Source organism: Haliotis rubra, unplaced genomic scaffold (genome assembly GCF_003918875.1).
Source record: "Haliotis rubra isolate DU_JTF1 unplaced genomic scaffold, ASM391887v1 Scf7, whole genome shotgun sequence".
Lineage (NCBI taxonomy): Eukaryota > Metazoa > Mollusca > Gastropoda > Lepetellida > Haliotidae > Haliotis > Haliotis rubra.
The window spans coordinates 348,582-376,190 of record NW_025767412.1 but is presented as its reverse complement, the minus strand read 5'-3'; the positions used below and the strand labels follow the sequence as shown (position 1 = coordinate 376,190).

The 27,609-nt window shown below is 37.6% G+C and overlaps 1 protein-coding gene across 3 annotated transcripts; it reads right to left on the bottom strand.

Annotated features, from left to right (window-relative positions):
- Positions 1-1,952: 1,952 nt before the first annotated feature.
- On the bottom strand, positions 1,953-27,609 carry LOC124258701 (centrosomal protein of 41 kDa-like). 3 transcript variants are annotated; one of them, XM_046692772.1, is made up of 13 exons: positions 27,505-27,609; positions 27,325-27,388; positions 25,320-25,367; positions 11,717-11,778; positions 10,631-10,679; positions 10,092-10,221; positions 9,434-9,573; positions 8,308-8,375; positions 7,379-7,493; positions 6,263-6,442; positions 5,445-5,450; positions 3,308-3,421; positions 1,953-2,457 (listed from the first exon to the last, which is right to left on the bottom strand). In XM_046692772.1, the coding sequence occupies exons 1-12, from the start codon at positions 27,583-27,585 to the stop codon at positions 3,312-3,314; spliced, it is 1,053 nt and encodes a 350-aa protein (XP_046548728.1). In that variant the 5' UTR covers positions 27,586-27,609; the 3' UTR covers positions 1,953-2,457; positions 3,308-3,311. The 3 variants fall into 3 exon arrangements, with proteins under 3 accessions (XP_046548728.1, XP_046548729.1, XP_046548730.1); XM_046692773.1 differs by lacking the exon at positions 5,445-5,450; XM_046692774.1 differs by lacking the exons at positions 25,320-25,367; positions 27,325-27,388; positions 27,505-27,609 and adding an exon at positions 16,179-16,462.

The following is a 27,609-nucleotide window of genomic DNA, read 5'->3' as shown; positions in this document are numbered from 1 at the left end:
AACAATATTCAATATTTTTGTATTATATTTGGCATGACATGTTTTCTTGAGATGATTCCATTTGGTCAGTCAGTCATTTTCATAAAACTCTTTCTTATTTTGATTGATTTATATAGTTGTACAAAGTTTCATAAAGGAACTTTTCAAAATCAGCGTTCTGTCAACAAATCTACACTTCTCAACAGGACTGGTCCATGGGACATGGTGTCTGCTGGGATATTAAGTCACCATTTGCCATATTTCACAAATCAATAAAAATATCACAAAATGACAATAAACCATGGAACTGAAACACCAAATACATTTATACTGATCCAAAACACATCTTCAACTGATCATAAACTTTCTTGATCTCCATTATATTGATATATCTTTCGGTTATAAAACAAGATGCCTTCTGTATCTTTTCTAAAGCCTAAGTCTGTGATTTGCTTTAACACCAAGGTATTTCTGGTTTGATTAAGTAGAGAGTGTTTCATAATCATTGACAATAACCCATATTCCACATACAGTCCTCCATTATGATAATGCATGCCTTTAGGTACATGGATGGTTATTCTATGTCATTATGATTCACCATTTCAGTTAATTTTCCTGTTATGTACGGCATTGTCATATATACAGAGGTGAATTTTACATGTCTTCTTCTTTGGAAGATAAGGGTGAGGATCCACTAATTACCCATGGTTTAGGCAGAGCAATGGTTCCAATAATGGCAAGGGAAAGGATACAGACAAACTTGCCCTCACATGGGAACTTACCCCAAGATAACCTATCGATAAATGTGAATGAGGGATTTACTTCAAGGTGTTAAATTATATACAGAATCTTATTCCATACGAACATACTTACAGCTGTGACACAACATATGTATTGAAGCTACCACTTCTAACAAAAGCATAAAACCTAAATCCCATTGAAAACCCTTTGAAGATACACTTGATAAATTTCACACAGAAGTAAAAGTTAAGAAATATGCTAAAAGTTAAATAAGGGGTTAATTTATCACACTTCCAGCTGCATTCTATTCACCCTGGACCGTGATTACAAAAGGAAAATATTTTCTTTTTACTTTTACACGAAGATGTTTTCTAATGTCACAATACCAAACAAATGATACAAACACCTTCAGAAATGTTCATTAACAATATTTGTTATCTGAAATAAACAATACCAGAATCAGAGTCTATACATAAACATAGACTTGAAACTATATCTAAATTATTCAGAACTAGACTGACTAAATATTGGTAAATGCTCAATCTGAGAACACATAAAATCAATTAGAATTACATGTCTATTAAACAATATTCAATAAATAAACATTCACTCATGCATTCACATACTGACAACCAACCATTAATACATTCACCTGTAATGTGTTAGATTAGCACAGAAATCATCACAAGCCATCAAACAAGCCGTATACCCAATCATCCTCATGCTAAACTCAGTAACTTGAAGAAATTGAAATAATTATCTTTAAGTGGCATTTTCAAATCATTATCTATGAAAAACAAAATATGTCCAACTTTCATTCAATGGGATATTTTGATTTACCCTTATCAGGTAAGAAAAGAAGTTGAGTTTAATCTACAAACAATATTATTCCACTTATACTGAGGTCGTACATTTGTTGTACTATGTCTGGTTAATGTGCTACATCCAGGACAAATTAACATGGCCGGACTAGGTTCAGTATGACTATCAATCTCACAGCAATGTTATTTTGGACAGAATACAATCACCTTAGAAATGAGAGATATATGACAAGCTTTTATCAGAGAGCAGAAAGAAGAGGCTGTAGAAACATAATGCCTAAAAAGGTCAATGTGAATGTCATTCTGTTTTTGATAATAACATTGACGGCATCCATTTGTTCTTTGCTGAAATGGGTAATTGACAAACAACATAGATGTTGTTGTGACAGAATGATATACATTTGATGACACTAACTCACTTATGCACTGCTCTCCAATGCTCAACAAGACACTGAGTGATAGATGTGACTGTACCTCATTAACAAGGGGAGATAACTATGGCACCCGAAGTTCTACTAAGTTACATACCATTACAACAAAATACAATCATGTCTGTTGTGTCAAAATATAAACAAGTTGTTATGGGATTCCCATCAATAAACAATTAAATTGAGTTTAATTAAATTTGTTTAAGTACATGACCGTTTAATATTCAGGCTTGAACTGACACATTCTGCTTAAACATTCTCAATATAATTACTATACAATTGACTGTCATGGCAACCAGGCCATGTACCACACAGGGTACAATCAGACCAGTCTCCTTGATTCCCAGGGCATCTCAGACCTGAGTGAGCAGAGAGATGGGCAACAAGTCAATGTTGCTCACTACTGACTTCTCCTTGACCTTTGAGCTGACGAGAGTGAGACTGAATGTCATTGGACGGATTTAATGCAATTCCTTAAAGAGAGATTCCTGGAAAGACAACAAGGTAATGTATAGTTCCAAGCATGTTCTGTTAATGGTCAACACTAAAGGAGACTGGCTTGCACCAGATAGCAAAGGATAATTTTGATGTCTATCAGCCTGCCAGTTACCAATGCTAACCATGACAGATAGGCCTCAATCCTATGATTTCAAAGTCTAAACCTAGAATCTAGTTCCAGGCCATTGGAAACAATCCGACCTTAATTAAAGCTGAACCAGTTACGAAAACAAATATCTCAGGGCTGTTCCTGTCCAAGACAAACTGGGGGACATTTGAAAGTTAATGGTTGAACAGACTTTTCTAAGTTCAAATTTCTAAATTACTGTAATTCTTGAAAAAGTTTACAATCAAAATTTACATGGCACCTCTCTTTCAGACAAAAGAGGTGGTCCCCAAATTTGAAAACAATCCAACCAATAGTTTTCAAGATATTGTTTGAACAAAAATGTCCTCACACAGATGGATGGACAGATTTCCTTGCTATGACTATATACCCCCTACCTTAAAAGGTCAGATGAATACTAATAGGGGTGGACACAAATTCAAACCCACAATCAAGTTACTGGCACTGACCAAGGGCTGCATCTCTGCACAGTGAAGATGAGTATTGCACACTTTCATAAACCTTAGCATGATCCATTGTTAAGTGCATATGGTGTGCATGTGCTTTTTGCAATATTCCAGTCACACTGTATTCAGGGACATCAGAAATGAGCTTCACACATAAATTACCCATGTGAGGAATCGAACCTGGGTCTTCCTTAAGACAGGCCAGCACCATAACCATGAGGCCCAAACACATCCCCTTACCACAAAGTATACTATGGCAACCAATACCTTATTATGGTTTGAAGGTTGGTCTATGGTCCAAGTTGGAGCGAGATGTGAGGTTGGACTTTGTGGATTGCTGGGAGATCGTCCGTGCAGTCGTACTGGCGCGGGAGAGCCGACCTGAAAGACAGACGAAAACCTTGATGATGGCATCCACAGTTACATCAATTACAGGAAAGATAAATATGTCTCATATGTCTTGTTTACATGTTAACTAAACATGAATGAATTATTTAGAACAGTAGATTTCCTGTTCTAAAAATACTACTCCAGCCTGTCATGAAAGATGGTGAATAGCTCATGGTGAATTCAGATCAGCAATGTATTAAACTATTAAATATTAGATCAAACTTATACTAGAAAAAACCCGTAAGATCAACACATCCAATTTAAACACAGCCGTGTTTGACTATAGTTGATCATAGGATGACTTAAGCCTTGAATATGCCAAAATAGGAAATGGCTAGTTGGCAACCATTAAAACATCAGATGATATTTCAACCAAAAAATTGACATTTAAAGACACATGACCTGTATCCCCACTCATATACAAGTTATGTTTCAATGCTACTTATGATAGGTAAAAAAGTGTTTCATTCAGTTAACACTTGTTTTGGACTCATAACAATCCAAAATGAACACATGAGGTTAAAAAATGGTTGAAAAAGCCTTATACGATGCCTTGACGAATCTCTACAACATGCATGGTCCTCTATGAATATATCCTTCTACTTGATGGTCACAGTAATGTCCCCATCAAATCCTTGAATGGGAAGTTAACAAGCTGACAGATCACAGTGTTAGTATCATGACAAAGGCATGCTGAGTATGTGAGATGGGATTGACACTGCTTGGAACAGTAATCAAGTCACGTTAGGTCAGATAAATCTGGGAAGAAATGCAAAGTTGATGCAAGTCTCTGATGTTTACCATTTTGGTGAAACTCACAAGAACGTTGCTGACTGACCAAAACATAATCTGAGCAAGCCGGGATTCACAGCCACTAACATAGGTTCCAGGGTCCCATTTCACAAAGCAATTGTAGCACCTCGACTGTCGTAACTCTATGTTAAAGTATGGGAGTTACGATGACCTTAGCGCTATGATCACTTTGTGAAATGGGGCCCAGGTGTGTCCAAGGGACGTAATTCTGCACAGTAAATCGAGGCTCATTAAACCACTGTCTAAACCACATGCCCTAAAAGGCAAGATGCAGGTTGAGAGGATCTACAGCATCTGGCCAGGTTGTATTCTCATGCAGTGATGGATATGCTCATGAATATTACCTCACCAAATATATGTCCAGAACACGTTTAAGGTTAATTTGCTTCCTTCAAATATCAGAAGTATTACATAGATTAACAATGAGATGAGACCACCATGTTGGTTTCATTCCATCTTTGTGTGTCTGTGTCCAGCATACTGAACAACTGCTGAAGTGACATCGAGCTTGTAAAACACATCCTTGGTTTCTAAATACATGGCCTTCACTAAAATGCAGCACTTTTTATGTTGCTTTCAGAAGTATGAAATAATTCACTTTTTCAACTCAAATTTCACAAAGATACCCACCCTATGCATACACTGTCATTCATTGTTGTCTGATTAGCTGGGTCCAAACTTACATACATACTTGGAGCTTCAGGCAGTGGCCAAAACTTGTCAAATGGTACATAAACAAAAACCTAATTCTAGAGGATTTGTAACTAATTGAAGAAAACCCAAACAATATGAAATACTTTCTGTTGAAAATAATCATGAGAAAAAGGATATGTTTTCAACTGGCCTTATTAGTGTAACATGTTATATTTGGGATTACACCTTCTCAGTAAAGTACAGATTCTAGTACTTTTGTTGGGTTGATCCCTATCCGGGATTCTAACCCACACCCTGAGATCCAGGCACATAATCACCAACACACAAAGTCAGCTGACCAGTATGTCAGGCTTTGGGGATAAAGGCTGTAATGAGCAATAACTCACCACTTGTCATCATACAGCAGTGAATATAGTCATGCAAATATATAAGAATTAGTACTGACTACACTGTGTATGCTCCGAAGTCAAGCAGTAGTAAATACAAGACATATGATCTGCATGCAGCTGTAAACAGTACAGTTATATTGGTATGCATCACCACTAACCTTTCCCTGGACAGGATGGAAACAAAGAATTGTTAACAGATGTAGCACTCAGATAAATGGAAAATAAATATGATGGACTAACACTGATACAAATATTTCACAGTTGTTAAGAACTATAGGAAATGAACTGCATAAAACATGTCACCTTAACCTCCAATTTGTCAAGAATTGTCTATAATCTGTTTATTACATGCACTACAGTTATACACCCACATCACAAGTTTAAACTTTGAACATTTCACCTGGATTGATTGATTGACATTTTGGCAAACTCTCTACAGACATGATAAAGAAAAGGTTCTAGTGACTTGTGTAAAACAGCTAGACATGGATAGTTCCTAAGTAGGAATGGTACAGAAGTAAGTGAGCGATTGCATTTTACACTGATTTTAGCAATATCACAACGGGTGACACCAGAAATGGGCTTCACACATTGTATCTATGTGGGGAATCGAACCTTAGTCTTTGGCTTGATAAGCAAACACTTTAACCATTAGGCTACCCCATCCCTATGGTACAAAAGGGAAATAGCAACTTACAGACTGGATGACAAAAGCATAAAGTATCAAAGCATATCTTTCTCCTCAGAATATTATGTCCCCAACCCAATTATTGTTACTCAGGTCAGCAAATTTCCTATATTTTAAGTATGTCCTTAGGCAAAATTCCTTAGTGTCTCTGATGAAGGTGACAAGATCTTATGGAGTCACCTGCAATATGGTGGTCATGGGATATACAATATAATGCCCTACACAAGGGTGGGGAACTGGACACATCTCCTGTATTCCATAGAAGGGTGTTAAAGAGGTTATACTCACTTCCTACACTTTGGTCCTTGAGGGCAGTATCCAAGTATATTGACAATCTGTCGATATCATCACTACAAAAGTGTTTCTGATCTGCTGGCTCTATCTTCTTTGGTTTCTTTTCTGTTACTGACATTGGCAGCGTCCCTGTGATCAGCCCCTCAGGGTAATTCTTGTAAGCAACCTTGAGCCCTGAAATTTGTAAAGAACAATCATAACATAAATCAGAAAAAAGAGACCTAAAAATTCACCTTCATCAATACTTGTACATGTTCCACAGTACTTCATTGATCGCTATTGTTAACCAACGAATAGAGCTGTGGTTTGCATACAGTGAGAGGGGTGCTGGCAGAAACGGTTGACATGATTTCCAAAACTTCATGATACATACAACATGTGTTTCCCTGGGTTAAGCATTTATACAAAATAATACACTGACTGACTGACTGAGTTTGGTTTTACGCCGCTTTTAGCAATATTCCAGCAACATCACAGTGGGGGACACCAGAAATGGGCTTCACACATTGTGCCCATGTGGGGATTCGAACCCGGGTCTTCGGCGTGACGAGCCAACGCTTTAACCATTAGGCTACCCCACCGCCCCACAAAATAATACACAAATATATGAGTGACTTTTAAAAGACCATCACAAAATACTACAATAAATAAAAGGTTGTTAAATAACTCTATGTGAGGTTGTAAAATACTATTTCATGAGGTCTAAAACAGACTTTCATGATCACTTTTAGGATATGAACACTGTTTTATCCCTCAACTCCCAATGCCAGGCAAGGCAACAACAAGTACATTCCTTCAAGTATGACATGGCTGGAGATGGAACCACAATAGACCACAGGGGCAGTCTCATGCAAGGAGACGAGTTGATTAGGCTTCAGAGATACATATGGCCTCATTTCACTGGGTGATTGGATGGACAAGATATTTCATCAGCACTACATAACGTAAAGCATGAATGTATAGAAGGGTGATGGTTTGCAGCCGTGTTCACAATCTTGTACAGTATTGACAATTTCATAAATCCCTTATTTTGAACTATTGTCTATGATTTAATATCATAAATATAATTTCTCAACTGCTGACTTCGTTGTTACTGAACAAATGCCTCACCTCCAGACAACAAGAAGAGGTTGTCATAGCCCCTCTGTACAAGCGTCGTCGCTGCGTCGTGGGCAATCCTTTCATCTTCATCATATAATATAATGATCTTCCCTGTCTGGTTTCGCTGAGAGGCACGTTAAAGAAATCATGTACCACATTTTGCATTCAGTTAATATTTTCATACGTAACTCCTTCCCATCTGTATAAAGAATCAGCACTAGAATGTAACAGTCTAGAACAAGCATAGTTACCTCCCCTTTAGTCTCCTTGCACAATCACACACATTTTATATCTGTTTCCTTTTTTGTGATAACAATTAAGCATGAATGTTGCCATGTAATAGAAAAACAAATGTATTTCTTTGTATGTCAGTGACATCTATAATTTTTACAAAACTGCATTTAAGAAATATATAAGATCCTACAAAGCCAAAATGACTTGACTTTGTTATCAGTGAACATATGAACAGTAAAACCTGGTACAATATATGAATCCTACAGGGTGATTTTACACTGAAAATACAATGAAGAATGACAATGACAGATGTTTTTATCAGCATCATCATCCTACTTCAACTAACCATGGTAACTGGAACACAACACCAAGGATAGTTAAAACTGGATATAGGCGATCTTGTAGAAGCAAGAGTGAGCTGCAATAATATTGGTTGTTGGAATGCAAAATCAGCAATATTCCATCTATATGACTGCAGCCAGTACATAATCAGACAATCCAGTGACTGACATAATCAGCAATTCTGTATTTGTATTTGGGTACAATGACGTACAATCAACCACGTCACCAAGCATGACTAGCAGTTGCCACTTAAAGCCAGCACAGCATTCTGTCCCCGAATAACTACAGAGGTTACAATAATGACATCACATCAACTGATGCCAAAGAGGAAGTTTCGAGATGTGAACATTAGAAAAGGATACATATGATAGAAGATCATTATTTTCGTAGTTCACCGATCGTGATAACCTTGCACGAGGAAAACTCTTTGCTGCAAAGAGAAAAATAAAAATAAACAAATGTGTCATGTATGCAAAAAAAATAATCAAAGGTTTCATTATTGACGTAATTCTGCTTTATTAGGCTCCACTGCCTCCTCATTACTGACTGACTGACTGACTGACTGAGTTTGGCTTTACGCCGCTTTTAGCAATATTCCAGCAACATCACAGCGGGGGACACCAGAAATGGGCTTCACACATTGTACCCATGTGGGGAATCAAACACGGGCCTTCGGCATGACGAGCCAACGCTTTAACCATTAGGTTAACCCACCACCCCTCCTCATTATTGAAACAAAATTGGGTGCAATATTGATATTGTCGATATGATGTTAAATATTACCTCTCTCCATTATTAGTTGACTGAATTAGTAACAGGTTTTATTGCAAGTGTAAGTATTTGCTTTTATATGTCAATGATCTTACAAACATGTAGATTTTCAAGTAAAATTGATATTTTATACTTATCCTGACTCATGATCTTTTGCTTATCTCCCTTTCCCTAAAGAGTCATGGTAATTTTTCTACATGAATAGCACAAGTTTAGCACAAAAGCATATTGACAAATCATAAATTTAACACATCTGAAGTTTCCTTATAGAAAGTTAGCAATGATATGAAATGTGAGAAGCTGTTTACCTGTAATGATGTACGTAACTATAATGATCTGTATGATGTATGAAACTGTTTACGATGTGAAGGATTGTTCTCTTGTAATGACGGGAGACTGTTTACCTCAACTGTTTACGACGTGAAGGATTGTTCTCTTGTAATGATGTGAGACTGTTTACCTCAACTGTTTACGATGTGAAAGATTGTTCTCTTGTAATGATGTGAGACTGTTTACCTCAACTGTTTACGATGTGAAAGATTGTTCTCTTGTAATGATGTGAGACTGTTTACCTCAACTGTTTACGATGTGAAGGATTGTTCTCTTGTAATGATGTGAGACTGTTTACCTCAACTGTTTACCAAAAACATGTTGGAGATTGTTTAAATGTATGAAGTATGCAACTGTTTACCTGTAAGGAAGAGGGAGACTATTTACCTGAAATGATGTGACACTGATGATAGGCATCTTCATCTCTGATATCCAGCAACAAATACGGACACATGTCATCTACAAACAGTTTTTGGGGTGGGGGTGGGGGTTTGTCCATATCAATCTCCCCTACTCCTCGTATCACACTGAAAAACAAAAAAGTATGTAAACAACTGAGCAAATCACTTGTGTTCTTTGTAAGCAGTGATGAAATTATTGTCACAGAAAGCTCACTGCTCCCACTGGAACAATGACACAAATCACAAGAAACAAAGAAATTTAAGCGTAAGATTTGGTGTTATAAACTGAGTTCCTTTTCAAGTGTGGACACTGCTTGTTTGCACAAGATGATCAAGAAGTAGTGACATCACCAACTAACTAGTGCTTTCTGTTAGACATGGATATACCAAGGGAGATAACTACCGTTTTCTGCTGTAAGGTAGACCAGTATACCAAGGGAGATAACTAGCACTCACTGTTGTAAGGTAGACCAGTATACCAAGGGAGATAACTAGCACTCACGGTTGTAAGGTAGACATGGATATACCAAGGGAGATAACTAGCACTCACTGTTGTAAGGTAGACATGGATATACCAAGGGAGATAACTAGCACTCACTGTTGTAAGGTAAACCAGTATACCAAGGGAGATAACTAGCACTCACTGTTGTAAGGTAGATCTGCTGGTCTCTGCTCCTTCTCTAGATGAAGTGGGAGGCGATTCCTCACCATCACAGATCTTCTGTACCTCCTGGTCAGCCGTACTTGGACGATCACCGTCTCCAAGGTCGCCATCTATGACAATAAACACACTGTTTAATGGCAACTTCAATGAGATTTAGATATTGGAAAATTGGCATTTTGATGCAATGTCATTGAGGTCTCATCTGGGAAATATGAGCATTTTGCAAAATCAGAATCAATGAGCAAAAGTTTTACAAAGAATTAATCCCGCTTGCAGTATAACATGCATATGTTGTGTGTACAGTCTCAGAATGGTGAACTTCAATTTCAAGAATATGATTTAAGCAGCATTCCACCTAAGAATCATGCAGAGGTGGATAAGTCCAAAATTTCATATTCACTTGAAATTTTGTCATTCTCTAGATTCGTGATTTTCGACTTATCCAGTATTATTGATTTTGCATGATTCTTACGTGGAGCTTTACTTAACCACTGGGCATATGCTATACCCCATACTTACCGAAAGACCTGCTGGTTTCGGCAGTTTCAAGTTTTGCTATTTGTACAATCTGAAAACAAACAGTGCATTTTCACACCATTAACAACATGTATTACAGCAGTGTTTAAAACAAATTGGCCACATAGGCGGATCCAGAGAGGGGTGCACACTTCCCCCTTTTGTCCTGAAAGTTTATTAAATGACCATTGAAACTCTCATGAAAACAGGTGAAGATTACCTGTGCACCCACCTTTCTCAAAAATCTGTATCCGCCCCTGTGCCAACAAGGATTTTGTGTGTGTGCATGCGTGCGTGTGTAATCTGGGGTATTTTAAAAAAACCACAATTCTATAGTCTCTTTTGTTACTGGATTATCATATTATTTTTTCATTGCTCATGATTTAATCAATTTATAACAAGGTTTTAAAGGGGCACTGGGCAGGGTTTAACTAGCAATTCCAGCAAAATTGACTCAAATAGTATTGTTTTATGCCAGTTTTAGCAATATACCAGCAACATCAGGTGATGAATCAAACAAGAGTGTGTAAACCACCTTACCCCCCTCAAATAGTTAAAATGTTGTCTGCAGTATCGCAGTTACTCGAAGGCCTAATGTCAACAATGTCACTGTAAATTGTATTCATGAATGAAAGATTCGATTCTCGAACAGTGAGGTCAAATAGGTTTTGACTGAGTGAGTGGAGCTGTCTTTGTTCTTACTAGTCCAGACCAATACAGGTTCTACCAAGTTATCCGGGACAGATGTCACGCCACTGTTTAACATGAATACCTCACACACACACAGTATACTGAATCTGATTCCTTGTTTTATCCACTAAAAGCCAGTCAGGGTTACAAGTCAAGGTGACAAGAAGTACTGAGTATTAATACCACATGGAAATGTAACAATGATGTTTTGAAGCACACATTAGACTACAGAACTATAAATACAAATGGTCATTTAGTTACGATGTTGAACATTTTGTAAAGATTCTGACAGCAACTTGAAATCTGGCACCAATGGGTGACCTAATTATGGCTGGCAGGTACAAAAAGGGGCGTTAGTTCCCCTTTAATTCCAGGTAGAGTTATACATGGGAAACTCACCAGTTGTATCAGGGTCGAGATTTTCATCCGTTTGAAGATCTCATCCTTCTTGAATTTGTAATCTGAAAGAAGGAAGAATATAAGTATGTGAAAACAAGCCACATAGTGTGTGAAAGAAAATATAACTGTACCTCTGCTAAACATTAATTCAGCAATATAGAGTAAAACATGAAACCCTAATGATTTTGAAAAAGAACCACTTACCTAAATGAACAGGTTTTCCACTCATTCGCAAAATTACCACAGTGAAATGTTGCCTTTCTTCAGAAAACTCAAAATTAAAGCGTCTCCGAATCATTTTGCTTCAATATTCACACATTCAAAGTATTTCAATCTAGTTCACAAAGTCAAAGAGGGACAAAATCCTGCCATCTTCTGGTGACACAAGCAATTTCACTGTGGTGTCCATGTACACACAAAATTTACATATATCCCATTACCATTCAATTTCATCATGAGGCACAATAAAGGTTGTGAAACGTTTTCGACTTTTATATCAAATACTTCCAGTGTTGATAGTTATCTCAAAAGCATGGATACCTTTATCTTATGTAGATCTACTTTTACACTAAAAAACAACAACTTTCTTTTCATTACTCTTGATGCTATATCAGTACAGGATAAAGTTAAACCTAAACAGGGCCTCTTGTAAATGTCTGTAATTGACAAGTAGTTATCATAAAGATTTACAAAGTGATTACTCTACCCCCTGACAACCATTCTAAGGGAATACTCGTAACATGTCACTTTCACAACCCAGCGTCACGGATCAGCGGAGACATTCACATTAACAACTCCCTCTACCGATATACTACAACACCCTTCATTGGTTGACCTCTCCGTATTCCAAAAGAAGTCCGAGTCAGCACTGACACAGAATGGAATCCATAATCCTTCTAGATTGACTGATATTGAAAGCTATCAATGATCTCAACCTGTGACATATATTCACGTAACTGACATTGGACGTTGTGGTAGAAATTGAAAGGCAAGTGATAGGTTATCAAATGTCTGTGTTGAATTCATAATTTGTACTTATGGTCTCGCTGCATACATTTGAATAATCACATGGCTCCCTCAAGTAGCATGGACCTGCTTGAAGTCATGTGTGATCTAAAAATTAGCAGTCAGAAGTGTTCCATATTGAAAATGCATTATGTGAACATTGAGCCAGATATACAGTACAATCACGACAATACACTTTTTTCCAGTCCTCATATGGAAATTTATTATTCAGAATCACTAGAGGGAATATAAATTCTTTGTCATATAATGTCTTTACTAACTGTTTAAAAATATTTCTACTCACGATAGTAACTTAAGAAACCTTGTACAAGATTATGAATACAACATTTGAGTGAATGGCCTTAATTACCATATACTCCAAATGTTTTGTTGGCATCAAGAAATATATATTAAGACTTGTTGGGAATAATAGGCACTGGGTTAAAGAGAAACAATATCGATGTATATTTAAATTTGGTTCACACTGGTTGACCCCATATTCCTATTTATGGGATCCTAATACTTAGTCTGTCAGATTTGGTTATGGCCCAAATAAAACAATCCAGCAGCATTTAGGTGATTACCATGATTATCGTAACGTTAAAAATAGAAACATGGAAGTAAGTTAACCTTTTAAGCACCATCAGTTTAGGTTAGGACCTTAAATATCTTGTAAAGGAGGTTGCTCACTTGAATATAACATTTACATAATCAACATAACAGATGAGTAGGTGGATTGTTTCCTACATGTAGAAAGTGAGATACAACATGAATATGATACTCCACATTAAACTTCTGATTCATATGGTCTTGCCAGTTTTTGGTCCATGAAGGTGTCACTCCTTGGTTTGTGATAAGTCTATGTTAATCTTGTAATTGATATATTTAGTCATTTCCATATAGCCTTGGTATAGTTTGATGAGATTTAACATTGGACATGGATGTTAACTGCTGCCCATGTACATTGGTTGGATGGGGAGACTCTTGCACATGGTGTCTTGAGGTCAAATAATATGCTAGTACCAAACAGTCATAGGTCAAATTATTTGGACATTATATGTGGAATATAGTGGCAGTGAAACCCAAATGTCCTTTTCCCCTAATCCACAAGTGTGGATGAACACTATGAAGCTGTGATAACTGGCTGCAGATATTAATGGTTATTAGATGTGTTAATGGATGATCTTGCCAGGCTGTATGTAAACACCAGATCACATGTAGTCGTGACGTTTGTTAAAAGCCTGATAAATAATACATGTGTATCTCCACGGACAACTTGACAACAGATCTGGCCAAACTGTCAATAATGCAGGAGACCGTGACACACCACATTCCTGTCTACAGCATCCTGCTTCAAACCTCAATAGACAACAGCCAAGTCTTGTCAGTGTATGATTATTATCAGCTCTTTAAACTCATCTTTTCAAGCTTGACTATAATCATGATAATCAGTCTTTTTGATCCTACAGATTCACTAAAATATCCAGTGTCCAGCTCAAGTATAAAACGATTGCTCAAATCTAGATTGCCTTGGCCCTAGCCTGGAACTAATATACAGTTGCTCTGGGAACCTTCTGGATATTACATTTGTACTTACATTTTACTTCTGTCAGTCTATCAATCTCTTATTCATGACTATATGTTCAATGTAAGGCTGTACACATTCAGGGTGGAGTTCAAATGTCCCAATATAATTACAGTTGTCTAATACGTCTAAAGACAATTATGGTAAAAATAATATATTCCCACATTTATCACATAACTTGATCAGTGTCTAGCACTGTCTACCACAAAGCTGTTAACCTGTTGATATAAGTTGGTGTGGACATTGATGGCTCTCAGAACAGTTCATTTCATATCTTGGACATTGACAGATTAACCATGAACTGACAGTTTTCATCAAACCAACTGATTTATAACTAATATAGGAAGGGGGTACAATTTGTTTTGAGAACAGTCTATTGTACTCCCCAGCTGACTATTTACTGAACACCTCTAACCAATGTATTCATGTTCAATTTAAGACTGACTGACTGAGTTTGTTTTTACGCCGCTATTAGCAATATGCCAGCATCATCACGGTGGGGGACACCAGAAATGGGCTTCACACATTGTACCCATTTGGGAATTCGAACCCGGGTCTTCGGCGTGACGAGCCAACGCTTTAACCACTAGGCTACCCCCGCTGCCCCTTTAATATAAGATCTAACATCACATTATTGACAACAGGGTGTTTTCCATATTCATATTGTTCACCACAGCCAACAAATAATTCATTTGGGGCATATTTCTGTGTAAACAATATATTTAAAAATTGCCCCCCATTCCAATGTTTACATAGAAATTAAATGGACATTCATGTCCTGCAATGTCACTGCTAATAGTGCTATATAAACCAGTTTATTAGGTACTGTCCAACATAATAGGATAAAACAGAACCTGCCCCAAATGACAACTCACACAAGAACGGCGCCGTCCTAGATCCCTGGTGTGGGTTGTGACTTCACAAGTGATACCCTGCATGAAGGGCCAACATTGCATGATCTGAGAGGAATATAACATGTCTGGTCTAGGGGTAGAGTATCCCTAAATATGCAGTCCTGTGTAATGGTTTACACGTACTGTAATAGATTCCCGCTTGTCAAGGTTAAATAATCACCTGTGACAGCATGTTGAAATTATTGGTGATAAGAATGACAGTGACAATCGATTAGTGAATGATAGTGACAATATATTATTTGATGATAATGACAGCATATTACTGAATGATAGTGACAAGCTATTACTGAATAGACTATAGTATATGATGAAAATCATGGTGGTAATCCAATTCTGAAAAATAGTGACTGTATATTACTGAAACACTACACTATTAGATTGAAGAAACTTGAGAATTTGTCTTCTTTTAAAATAAAATCCATTCATGTAAATCTCAACTCAGCGGCAACCATCATGTACAGTGAAGTTTGAAGATGTTCTTGATGTAAAGATATTCATAATGGTTTTTTTAACCCAACACTTTCGTGTTGATCAATCTGTCAAAGAAGATAAAGGATATCTGGACAGGATATAGTTCTATAGTTGGTTGGTTTATTTGTAGTTTTACGCCGCACTCAGCAATATTCCTGCTATATGGCGACGGTCTGTAAATAATCGAGTATGGACCAGACAATCCAGTGATCAGCAGCATGAGCATTGATCTACGTAATTGGGAACCGACGACATGTGTTAACCAAGTCAGCGAGCCTGACCACCCGATCCCGTTAGTTGCCCCTTACGACAAGCATGGGTTACTGAAGATAAATTTTAATCTGGATCATCACGTGTTAGATAAACTATAGTAATATGGGTGATCTTTGACTTCTTTTGAGCAGTACATAATTACACTCAATTACAGTCCTGAATTTGAAATATATGAAACATTGACAAATGAATAAAAACTGACATAAAGCAATACCTCGTTTTCCAGCATTAATGATATCCCACAACTCTAGACGGTTTTCCTTAAACAACTTAGGTCTTGGTGGCGCTGGACGGGGCGAGTAACATGGACTGAAGTTATGGAAAGGTGGAACACTTTTCTTGGGCATCTTGCTTCATCACACCAAAAACATATCTTGATTAATCCACATTCTATTCAAACACAATCCTCGGAACCAAGAAGTCTTCAGTCAGCAAGCAGATCAGCAATCACTAAGGTGGAGACGCACTACAATACAAGTGTATCAGGTTCAACTGCCAGCTTAATCCTATACCTATTTATTTCACTGATAGCTGTAGCCCCAACTGGATACACGCTTGCATTAACACAGGTACTTATACCCTAGAGATTTACACATAATACCACGTCAAGGAGTTACAGAGAAAGTGCTCGACAAAAAGTATACAGTTTATGTTTTTTACATTGCTTCAGATCCACAATTGATTCAGGCTGACTGCACCTTGAACTCGGCTTATCTAAATAAGCACATAAGTGATAAGCCTTGCGTTGGTAACATCTGTATATCGGAGGCTTGAACAATGGTTTGGAGAAAACAATTGCATTTATTTCCTGAATGGCAGGCAATGGTATAGTGTTGTATTGTGTAAGTAGCTTTGTAATAGTGAAAAAAACTGAATTTGTTTTGAATGACTACTTACAAGATCATTTAATAAAGAATAGAATTCTAAACAAGAATGATATGAATCATGGTAGATTACTTTCAGCATGTTGAATACTTGATTCACCAGATAAATATATATTGATTACAATTAATTATTGAACAGTGTTCCTATGGAAACAAATGAACTGGAGTTTATATTTGTTTGTTGTTTCTAGCTACAGTCAGCAATATTACTTCCATAGTGTCCTGTAAATAATTGAATCTGGACCATCAAAACCATTAACAAATATACAGAGCAGTGTCCAATGTTGACGGGATATGATCACACACAATCAGCCTCCACAACTTATATCATGGTTCTAAACATACACCAGTTTGTGAAATTAGCCACTAGTCCGAAGGGTGAGTCAAGTAAACTTCTCTTCAGTCTAGTAAGTTCAGCTGACCATAGCCCACTTGACACAACAATCTGGGCTGGGGTAACCAGAAACTGATATAATGACCAATATCCCAGATGGTGGAGGTACAAGGACACCATATCAGCCAAGTCACAGCATCAAAGACAACACAGTGGTAGAGAGATATTCTTACCAGGGACCCTTAAGGATGTTACCGGGTAGTTCCAAAAAAGATTCTACCCCATGTATGATATTACAAGTGATTGTTATGACAACTTGTGAAGGGCGTGGAACAGTCCCAGGTAGTTGTGCTAAAGCTTCTTCCGGGTTTCCTTGATGAATCCCATTGATGTGATATTGCTGGAATATTGCTGGAATATTGCAAAAAGGGGAGTAAAACCCAAATCACTCACTCACTTTCTGAAGTGGTAGAAAGTTTGTATGCCCAATTCACAGACCACAATTTAGTCAATCAACTTGACCCAGATAACCATAATAGAGTATGGCATCAGTTGAAATGACGTCGCCATGAACAAATAGTCTGTAATGTTTTTTGATGACAATAGTACCATGTGTACTTGTGTACTCCAACATGTGCAGACATTCCTTGAGTTGGTTGTGATGCTGTTTTGAACAACAATCCATCAACATCATCTCATCCTCATGTGTGGAAAGTGATTCCCCATAGATATGCTGAGACTAATCATAAACATGGCCAAGAACAGGAAAGGGACATAACTCCCCCAGCATCCTCTACTTCACCACTGTACTACAGGAAACATAAGTGTAGAGGATGAATTACATCAACAACAGTCTAATTCAAGAGTAACCAGGCAGATTTTATGTGTGCTTTAGTCAAAATACTCAGAATGACTTGTAACCTTTATTTCTCATGTCTGCTACAGCTTGACGGAAGACACATTTAAACCAATCCTTATCTATGCTAAAAGGCACAATTTCTGGCAACATCAATTTGCTCCAGTATTGCTGCTGACTACTGATGTAGGATCACAAACTTCGTCACTATTAAGTAACATTCCAGCATGCTGGGAACAAAAGCTTGGTCTGCAGTTATACAATCTACTTCCATACTAAACATCAGACCCAGCTCCCTCAATACGGTCACTACAGATCAGAAGAAAATGAAAATCAGATCATGAAGGCATAGGTGTTAGTGATAAACACTTTAGGATCAAATACATTTCTGTTAATATAATTCCTTTTTTTTTTCTGAAGATAGACCAGATTAGATAAACCAGTGATGGATATTATGAACGATACCCCATGCCATGCCTGACCATGTATTTAGTCACCCACCGGTCTTCTAACCAGCATAGATTACCTAGGGCCAATTCTAATGTAACTCCCCCTAAAGTTGCTGAATACATTTCAGGAATCTGTGTATATTTTACGAGCACATTTACAAATAGTCAGGTCTGCATGAGACAATGGAGTAGCACCAGACAATCACGGGCATCGGCCTATGCAGTTGTGATGGAATTCATGATGTATTCTTGTTGCATTCATGTTGATATGAATATCAACAGCTCACAACTTCACTACTGAAACCACCATGTGCCTTAATCTTATTCAAAGCACTAGTGGACCATAAAGGTATCATCACTGTTCACAATGTAGTTCAAAATTAATGTTCATGTCAAATATATGGTTCACACAAATAAATGTGACATATTTAAAACAATGTTTCTTGTGTCTGTCATAAACAATCATTTACAGTACATGGCTGACATATAATAATAATATTAATTCATTTATATAGCGCCTAGTATCCATCTGACTAGTTGCTCACTGGACGCTGTAATCAGAATCTGATTATTGTTACCCGGATAACCCAAGATGCCTGTTAGGCGCTAGAAGGTTATAGTCACATGACTTAACCAAACCAACTACCCATTTTCTGCTGGGTGAACAGATCAATGGTGAACAAACTCACTTGCCTACGGTGAGACCACATGTTTCACATGTGCTTCATAGTGGGGCAGGACTGAAATCCTAGAAACTCTCAGGAGTCAAGCTGCCAAACACGGTCACCCATTCAAGGACTTTCTGAGCTCGACGTTGCTTAACTTCAACTGATTCGTGACCTGAGCTCTACACACAGGACCACACACCGCCACATGATGTCTCTTTTATCATCCGAGGAAGTCAAAGTGATCTGAAAAGCCTGGCGCACCATACCGGGCACAATGATGCAGTGAACGCCTAGATTTGGAAAGCGAACCAACAGTGTTTGGTTTTCACTGAATGTGTACGGATTATTTGTAATCGTCATGGATTGACAAATGGCTTTGATCCCCATGGGTTCCTTCAGTCTTCTAAAAGGATTTAATTTGTGTAACATACGTTATATTTGCAATTACACTTTCTTAGTAAAGTACAGATTCTAGTACTTTTTTTGGGTTGAGTCCCATCCGGGATTCGAACCCACACCCTCAGAGTCAGGCACCTAATCGCCAGCACACAAAGTCAGACGTCTAGACACTCAGCCACCACGGCTTCCACAAAAATGGAACTGGTAGTCTAGACTGCAGACTTTGTGTACCCCTCTGAAAAGTGTTAATTGGCACGGCTCCCACGGCCGAAAGCTATGAAATACAAAATGCCATTTTAGAAAGTGGTCAAATGTAACATATGTTATATTTAGGAATACACTTTCTTAATTAACACTTATCAGAGGGGTACACAAAGTCTGCAGTCTAGACTACCAGTTGTCTGACTTCCATTTTTGTGGAAGCCGCGGTGGCTGAGCGGTCTGACTTTGTGCGCTGGCGATTAGGTGCCTGAATTTGAGGGTGTGGGTTCGAATCCTGGATGGGACTCAACCCAACAAAAGTACTAGAATCTGTCCAAGATATTTTTATGGATTAAACTTCTTTTTAATTTCTCTCACGACGTTTCGAGACCATTCCAGGTCCCTTCATCAGGTGAACTGGCAGTTAGGTGCGTGAGAGAACTGCCAGTTCACCTGAAAAGAATTTAATCCGTGGAGAGAAATAAAAAAGAAGTTTAATCCATAAAAATATCTTGGACATCAACTTCTAAATGCCACTGAAAGACATCATACTAGAATCTGTACTTTACTAAGAAAGTGTAATCCCAAATATAACATATGGTACATTTGACAACTTTCTAAAATGGCATTGTGTACTTCGTGATTTAATTTGTGTCTGTATTGTGATGACATCGTGTATATTGAAAGTATGTTTTATACGAGTATGTTCAAAATAAACAATGATGGACGGTGACGATATCCAAATGGACATATAGCACTCTAGTGACAAGTAAAGAGCATGCTGAAAGTAGCACATCAGTCAGTCGTTTCCACCTATCCCATGAAGTAGGCCAACAATGACTAACCAAGTGACTTCAATATCTGTGTATCTAGACAAGCCATCCCTGAAAGCTGCACCTATTGTTCTCAGACTGGGTCGTTTGGTCTTTTTAAATTTTCTGCATTAGACATTTACAGTGGTCTGTTCATTAGAAATTTCAATAGGCCTAATGGAACACACCTTAATGTATTTTCTTCCTTTACATAGCTCTTCCAGTATCATGAGCATTGTCATTTCATTCTGGGGATGGGTAGCCTAGTGGATAAAACCTTGGGTTGACACACTGAAGACCCTGGTTCGATTCCCCACATGGGTACAATGTGTAAAGTCTATCAGTGGTGTCCCCAACATGATATTTGCTGTAATATTGCCAGAAGGAGCATAAAACCATACTTACTCATCTACATCCCCAGTAGCATCATTGCAGAGTTGGACACAAGCATTCAAACTATTTTTGGGGTCAAAATGTCAAAAATATATTAGTCATGGACGTCTGGATGTGGATTTTCAGTTTTGAACACAAAACCCAGCTTTTCTACCTGTGGACAAAGTCACTGAAGTGTTCGTAAAAGGACTTTGAATCTTTTGTGTACTGGTGTCACTGCTGCGTATAGTCATGACACCCTCATCAGTATCATGAGTACTGACACCATCTGGAGCACCATGTGACCATCTAAAGTATGACACCTCTTGTTGTCATGCCACAAGTATCATGACACTTCTGGTACAATCATGACACTTTCTGTTGTGTGACACACCTTGCTGTATATTGACACCCTCTGTAATATGTAATACACTCCTGATGTAATCATAAAACCCTGTGTAGAGACATGACACCTCTGTAGACTCATGATACCTCAGTAAAATGTGAACACCTGTAGTATTAAGATATCCTCTGTAGTACACCCCTGTTAGTGTTATCACATCTTTTGTATTATCATGACACCCTGTGTCATATTATGACATCCATAGAAGGGCTGGGACGGGTGGGTAATGAGTTGGACCCGGGTACCCGTCACGTTACCCGGACCCGCTTTGATCACGTGACTAATAAATTAAGACTTAATTGAATGTGTTTATAATTATTTATTTACAATGAGATTGCTGTCTTATGATTGAGATTGTGAACTAAACTAGCACAAGGTATCAACTGTCAACAACTGAGCATGTCACGTGTAACATAGGTTGCAAGTACGCCAAGTAGTTTATTGTTTACATGTAAAAGACTCAAGAACGCAGACTTCGCCTCAAATAGAGTCTGAACAAACCGCAAAGGTAGACCTATTGTTACCAATAATGCAACTTGGTTTCAAAACATTTACCAAACTGTACGATGCATTACTTTGGCCAGTTATAACTTAATCTATGGAACAGAGGACTATTCATCAATCAACGCAATGCAAAACTGTACTATGAGATTTTACCTAGGTCAAGGCTATTGAAGTCGAGGCTAATGAAGAAGTTATTGGTGACATGGGATGGAACCCTGCAACTAAGTGTATGACAAGATATATGCTGGATTCGTTACTGGAGGAGAATGATCAATATGGACCAAGAGCGTATAGAGCCCTATATTTTTAATTGGGAAAGTAATCAAACACGGAACAGACACAAGCCTTGGCACTTAGCTTTTTACCGGCGAATGAACACATTGGGAATCACCAAAGAAGCTCTTTTAAACAACATCATCACTGTAAGAGACTGTGAAGAACTATCGTTACAAGCGTTTATAAAAACAAGGGAAAATTCATCACACCCGGATAACGCAAAACTGGATCGGAGAAAAACAAACTCTGGCACTACAGAACACAGGCCCTAAATGTCCTAGACTAAAAAAATATTGTTTTTGAGATGACCCCCGACTCGAAATGCTTCACAGTACAATACATGATGTGTTGTATTGTGATGCATTTCGAGTAGGGCGTCATGTCAATTTTTTATATATTTATAAAAAAAATTTAATCCTTGCATAGACTCGAGGGCCTGTGCTACAGAATCCATAAATCAATATTCGATATAACAGAGGCCTGTGTTTTAACACCTCAAAGTCTCACAGACGTGCCCTCCCTTTGTTCAGTACGGGTACAGAGCCTCCGTGTATAGAAACCGGCTGTTATGAAGGAATCGAACTTACAGATAGAAGATGTTTTTCACTGCCCAAATCGAGTTAATTGGAACAGCATTTTATTGAAATGTCCACTTTACGACGATTTAAGAGAAGACCTTTTAACATCAGCAAAGTGTTTCATGCCATGTTTTACCCTCTTAATATCTTATTGGAACCTGAAAAGTCATCACTCCTTTTAAGCCCTGAAGATCTTATAAACGCCAAAAACTGCTTTAAAACCCTTTTAAGACGCCACCAAACTTTATATAAATAAGTTTAACATTTCATGTTAATATTTTTGTATATATTTTTTTAAGTTCAATTGTCATTTTATCTACTCATATGCTTCCAATATCTTGCTCTGTGATATTTCATTATCAACTGTCTCTCAAAACTCTATTTATAATATTTACTGTATATCTTTATATGCATTATTATTTATTTTAATGTACATATGGTGAGACGTAAATAAGCAGTCTGTCTGTCTGACTATTGAGATTGGACTATGAGTCCACGGGAGAGGGAGAGAGGTATTTACCTTGAAAACTTTATGTTTACATTGTTTACTTGTTAGTTTAATGGTATACACATTTTATTTGTACCTTAATTGTATTTTGCCTGTAGATTGGAACGGCATTTGCTTGTAGCTCCTGGTTTGTCACGGAGGGATGTTTGTTGTTCAGATGTTTCCACATCGATCACGTACTCCCTCCTTTCTGATTTAGCTGCACTGTGCATAAAGTGCATTTTGTCTTTGTGCTTGATGCGAGTATTCAAAATATTTCCAGACGTCACTCTTAATTTCAGCCATAACTGATTTTATTGAAGGGGAATAACTTGCAATTAGTGTTATAACGGGTACCCAACATAAGACACAATCTCAGATTGCTGTACTTGAGGTTGATGAAATATTTTCTTTAGAAACAGTTTTGGGCCCTAATATCATGTACGGGTCCGTGCAACGGGCAGTTTTAGATATTGTCTCGTCATCTGGAAAATATCTTGTAATCTAGACAGGCTGTCAAGTGGCTTACACATATTTAGTTCGGTGATTTTAAATCATTTTAACGCTCTGTCATCTTAACCTACTGCTTTTTTAATTAATAAGTATTTCATGTTTCAGAAATGGAAGTGATTACTTAAAGTTATAATTCCGTAACACGAAGCAGAGGGTATTCGACATATGTATACGTCTATCCAAATGAATATTAATAATGTTGTCAGTTCTTTTATGTTAACTAAACGATTCCTTTTTCATTGAAATAACTCTGATGTTTTATTAAATCAAGTCAATGTGTTGGGCGCAAATATGCCTCTTATTGGCCCACGTCACCCTAAAACCATAAAACCAACCAGCCTATAATGGGTACCCGGGTCGGGTGGGGTAATAGGGGGTCGGGTACCCGGGTAGGAAATTTGGACTAATCCCTAATCCATAGTATAATGACACATTAGGTAGTATTCTGAAATACTAGTAAGATTAGGACAAAATATAATATGACATACATTTTATAATCATGACACCCTCTGTAGTATCATGACACCCTAGTATAATATTATGACACCCAACATGCCATGCATTACCCACTAAGCGCTGGTGACACCCTGTATTGTGACAGACATGATGTGAATTACAATTCTTTTCACACAGAATCAATAATGATATGTAATGCGTTGCCATCCAAACATGAAAAAAAGAAAAAGATTCTTACACTGTCTGCTCCTTAACCTAGTTGTCCTCTACTTGATCTGACATGGAATATTGGCGAGTCAAAAACCATCACCCTGGAAATAATCCATCAGTATCATAGTGGCAGATAACACAAATAGCCTTTACACATGGCGCTGAAGTAGAGCAATATGTAAATGGTTAATGTGGGACCCAAGTCATGTGAAACACAAACTCTTTGAAGGCCTCAGTAGATATGCCTATGTCTTTTTGTTCTTTACCAGGGGTGGAAATAACCCATTGCCCGACGTCCGAGTCCAGTGTTTTTTTTCTGCCGGGCAAGCAAATTTGTATATCACACTGTACCGGTGTCCAGTTGACTTTCCAATGTTAACTATGTTGTTTATTGTAAACATTCAACAAGAAAACGGACGGTATAGTGGAAAAATTATCAGGGCCAGTGATTTTACATGTGCATCCGGAGTACACTAGCAATTTTTAAAGTTATTTCCACCCCTGCTTACAATGATCAGCATCAACCTTTACCTCCTACACATTTCTACCACAAAGTCACAGACAGAATTAATTAAATTCTGTCTTATTCGTGAATATTCATGAACTCAAAATATGGCACAATTTTCAGAAAGGACCATATAGACTTGCGATCTGGAAGATTACAGAACATGGAAAGTGCTTAATATGTGAAGTGTCCTTGGACAGAGGTCACATGACACCATAACTTTCACAGTCCATCACCAGTGTGTGCCCCTCTGTAACCATTAGGTATGACCAGATAAAACTGCACATAGCTTAACAGTGTGGAATGTATTTTGGAAATGATCTGAATGTTGTGACTCGAATGTGAGTTTTAATGTAAAGGAGCACCCAGTTGGGGTGAAATGTGTAGTGCTCCTCCCGACAAGGACCTAGTGAAATGACTACTGTTTGCTGCAATTTCAAAGACCCACCTCTCTTCATTTCCTCGATTCTTGCCAGGTATCGTGAAACACTGGACCCTGCAAATACAAACATGGCTGTCAACACTCAACTTCCTCTTTGAAACAATATTCTACCACTTATTGTGTTCTGAAATACAGTTTAACAACACCCAAAATAGACACAACAATTATCAACAAAAACATAGTGTTGGTGGTTCTTATAGGAAAAGGGAGGTCACTCATCTATGACACCACGGTTCACAGTGCAGACTTGTATGCCCTTGGCATACTAGAAATTTATGATCATGGGTTCAAATCCCAGTTCCCCCTGTTTATGTTGCTAGGTATGCCAACACAGTACTTGTGCCTGGAGGTTTCACAGTGATAAACATCTCAGACCCGCATCACCATTGTTTCCCTATTTGCAAAAAGTGGTGTTAGCAACGCTGCATGATAGAGTTTGGCTAAAATACTCCAAATATTAATTCACCACCTGATATGCAAATTCATAATGGGGAACATGATTTCATAATCAAACATCTCAATATTTTTTACTTTCAGCCTTGCAGCAAATTAAGAAACATATTTTGAATTTGAAAACATTTTAATTTTAGTTCCCCACAAACGTGGCCCTACTTTATTTGTCTGAGTGGAGAAGGCTGCATACTGGGCCACATTTAGGAAAGTGAGAAGATAATATAAGATATAGTTTATCAAGTGTGAAATACAAACATCATCTAAGGTTAGCTAAGTGCTGATAATCATCTTCTAAAATTTGGTTGTATGTATTTGTTCATCTATCATATACAGTGATTAGAACATGTATGCCCAGATTTGTATATATAACCATGCTCCTTTAGGTTGTTTTAGTGCTCATAACAAATTTCTAAAATGTGTGACAAGGCTTTTTCTGTCACATTGATACCATCAAGAGGGAACACATTTTTAAGCTGAGAATACTTCAGCTTACCTAAATCTATTGTCTAAAATGTGGACATACATCAAGGATTTGTAATTTATTCATTTTGATTTATAGCAACTCAGATATTATTCTCGTTTTGCTTTAACAATTGGAAATCAGGCATCAGGGCCATATTTAATGAAACATAGTATTTTTCATATATTTCAGCAACTGAAAATGGCATTTACTTAGGAGAGCTTCGTGAATAACAAAGACTCATGATAACTCCATGATAAATTAGCAAGACCGCTAAATATGGCAGCTGAACGACTCTGAATACTAACAAAAACTGGTGCAAAGTTATCAAGCATATGGCACATCTTGCCTTTTTCTTCAAAATGTAAAAAGCCAGGAGCTTCACAATAATAAGCATACTAAAGTTTGTGAACATGATGATATTTGTGTAGTTTCACCACCCATCTCTGCTGTCACTAAACCTTATCCAATAATTTTTCTACTTACAAAGATAAAAACACACATATCGAAAGGTAACATTAAACATTTTTGTCTGTTTCGATAACATTTTTATTAAAGGAGAGATCACAGTATCATGCTGCATTCCTGTACGAAGAATACTGATTTCATTTAGAGAAAGGGTGCGATTATGATTCTCTGAAGATAACAATCTACACTGTTTAGTGTAAGTTTCACGTGGACCAACGTGGTATCGGTTGAATATAATCCAGTAATGAACGCAAATATTAAACTGAGTAATAACACCAATCTCTATTCAGGTTCCATATTCAAGCATTGTCATGACAGCGTATGAAATATAACTTGTCAAACTCTTGTCTGTTTCGATAACATTTTTATTAAAGGAGAGATCACAGTATCATGCTGCATTCCTGTACGAAGAATACTGATTTCATTTAGAGAAAGGGTGCGATTATGATTCTCTGAAGATAACAATCTACACTGTTTAGTGTAAGTTTCACGTGGACCAACGTGGTATCGGTTGAATATAATCCAGTAATGAACGCAAATATTAAACTGAGTAATAAGACCAATCTCTATTCAGGTTCCATATTCAAGCATTGTCATGAGCGCGTATGAAATATAACTTGTCAAACTCACCTGTGTCCACTGTCGGTTTGACATGTTTGTACTTGGGATTCTCAGGGATCTTTTTGGACAGTGGCTGTAAGAATAACATGAAATATTGAACAATGATCGACTGTTATATAAAGAAACAAGGAAGTAAATCGAGGATAACAGTGTCAAAAACAATCCAAAAGTCAAAGGCATTAAACCTACATCGATTTTTTTAGGACGTGCTGAGCTGACCGCCGACATCTTGTTATGGTTCGTAACCCGGCGCGATACCCTTTTACGCATGCGATGTAGTGAAACGGCGAGTAT

Bases quoted from the DNA above. Each gene is read 5' to 3' on its own strand.
- LOC124258701 (XM_046692772.1), bottom strand. From the start codon at position 27,585: ATGCGTAAAAGGGTATCGCGCCGGGTTACGAACCATAACAAGATGTCG. The intron at 27,389-27,504 runs GTAGGTTTAATG...TTATTCTTACAG, and splicing joins CACGTCCTAAAAAAATCGAT to CCACTGTCCAAAAAGATCCC. The intron at 25,368-27,324 runs GTGAGTTTGACA...TTGTATTTGCAG, and splicing joins CAAACCGACAGTGGACACAG to GGTCCAGTGTTTCACGATAC.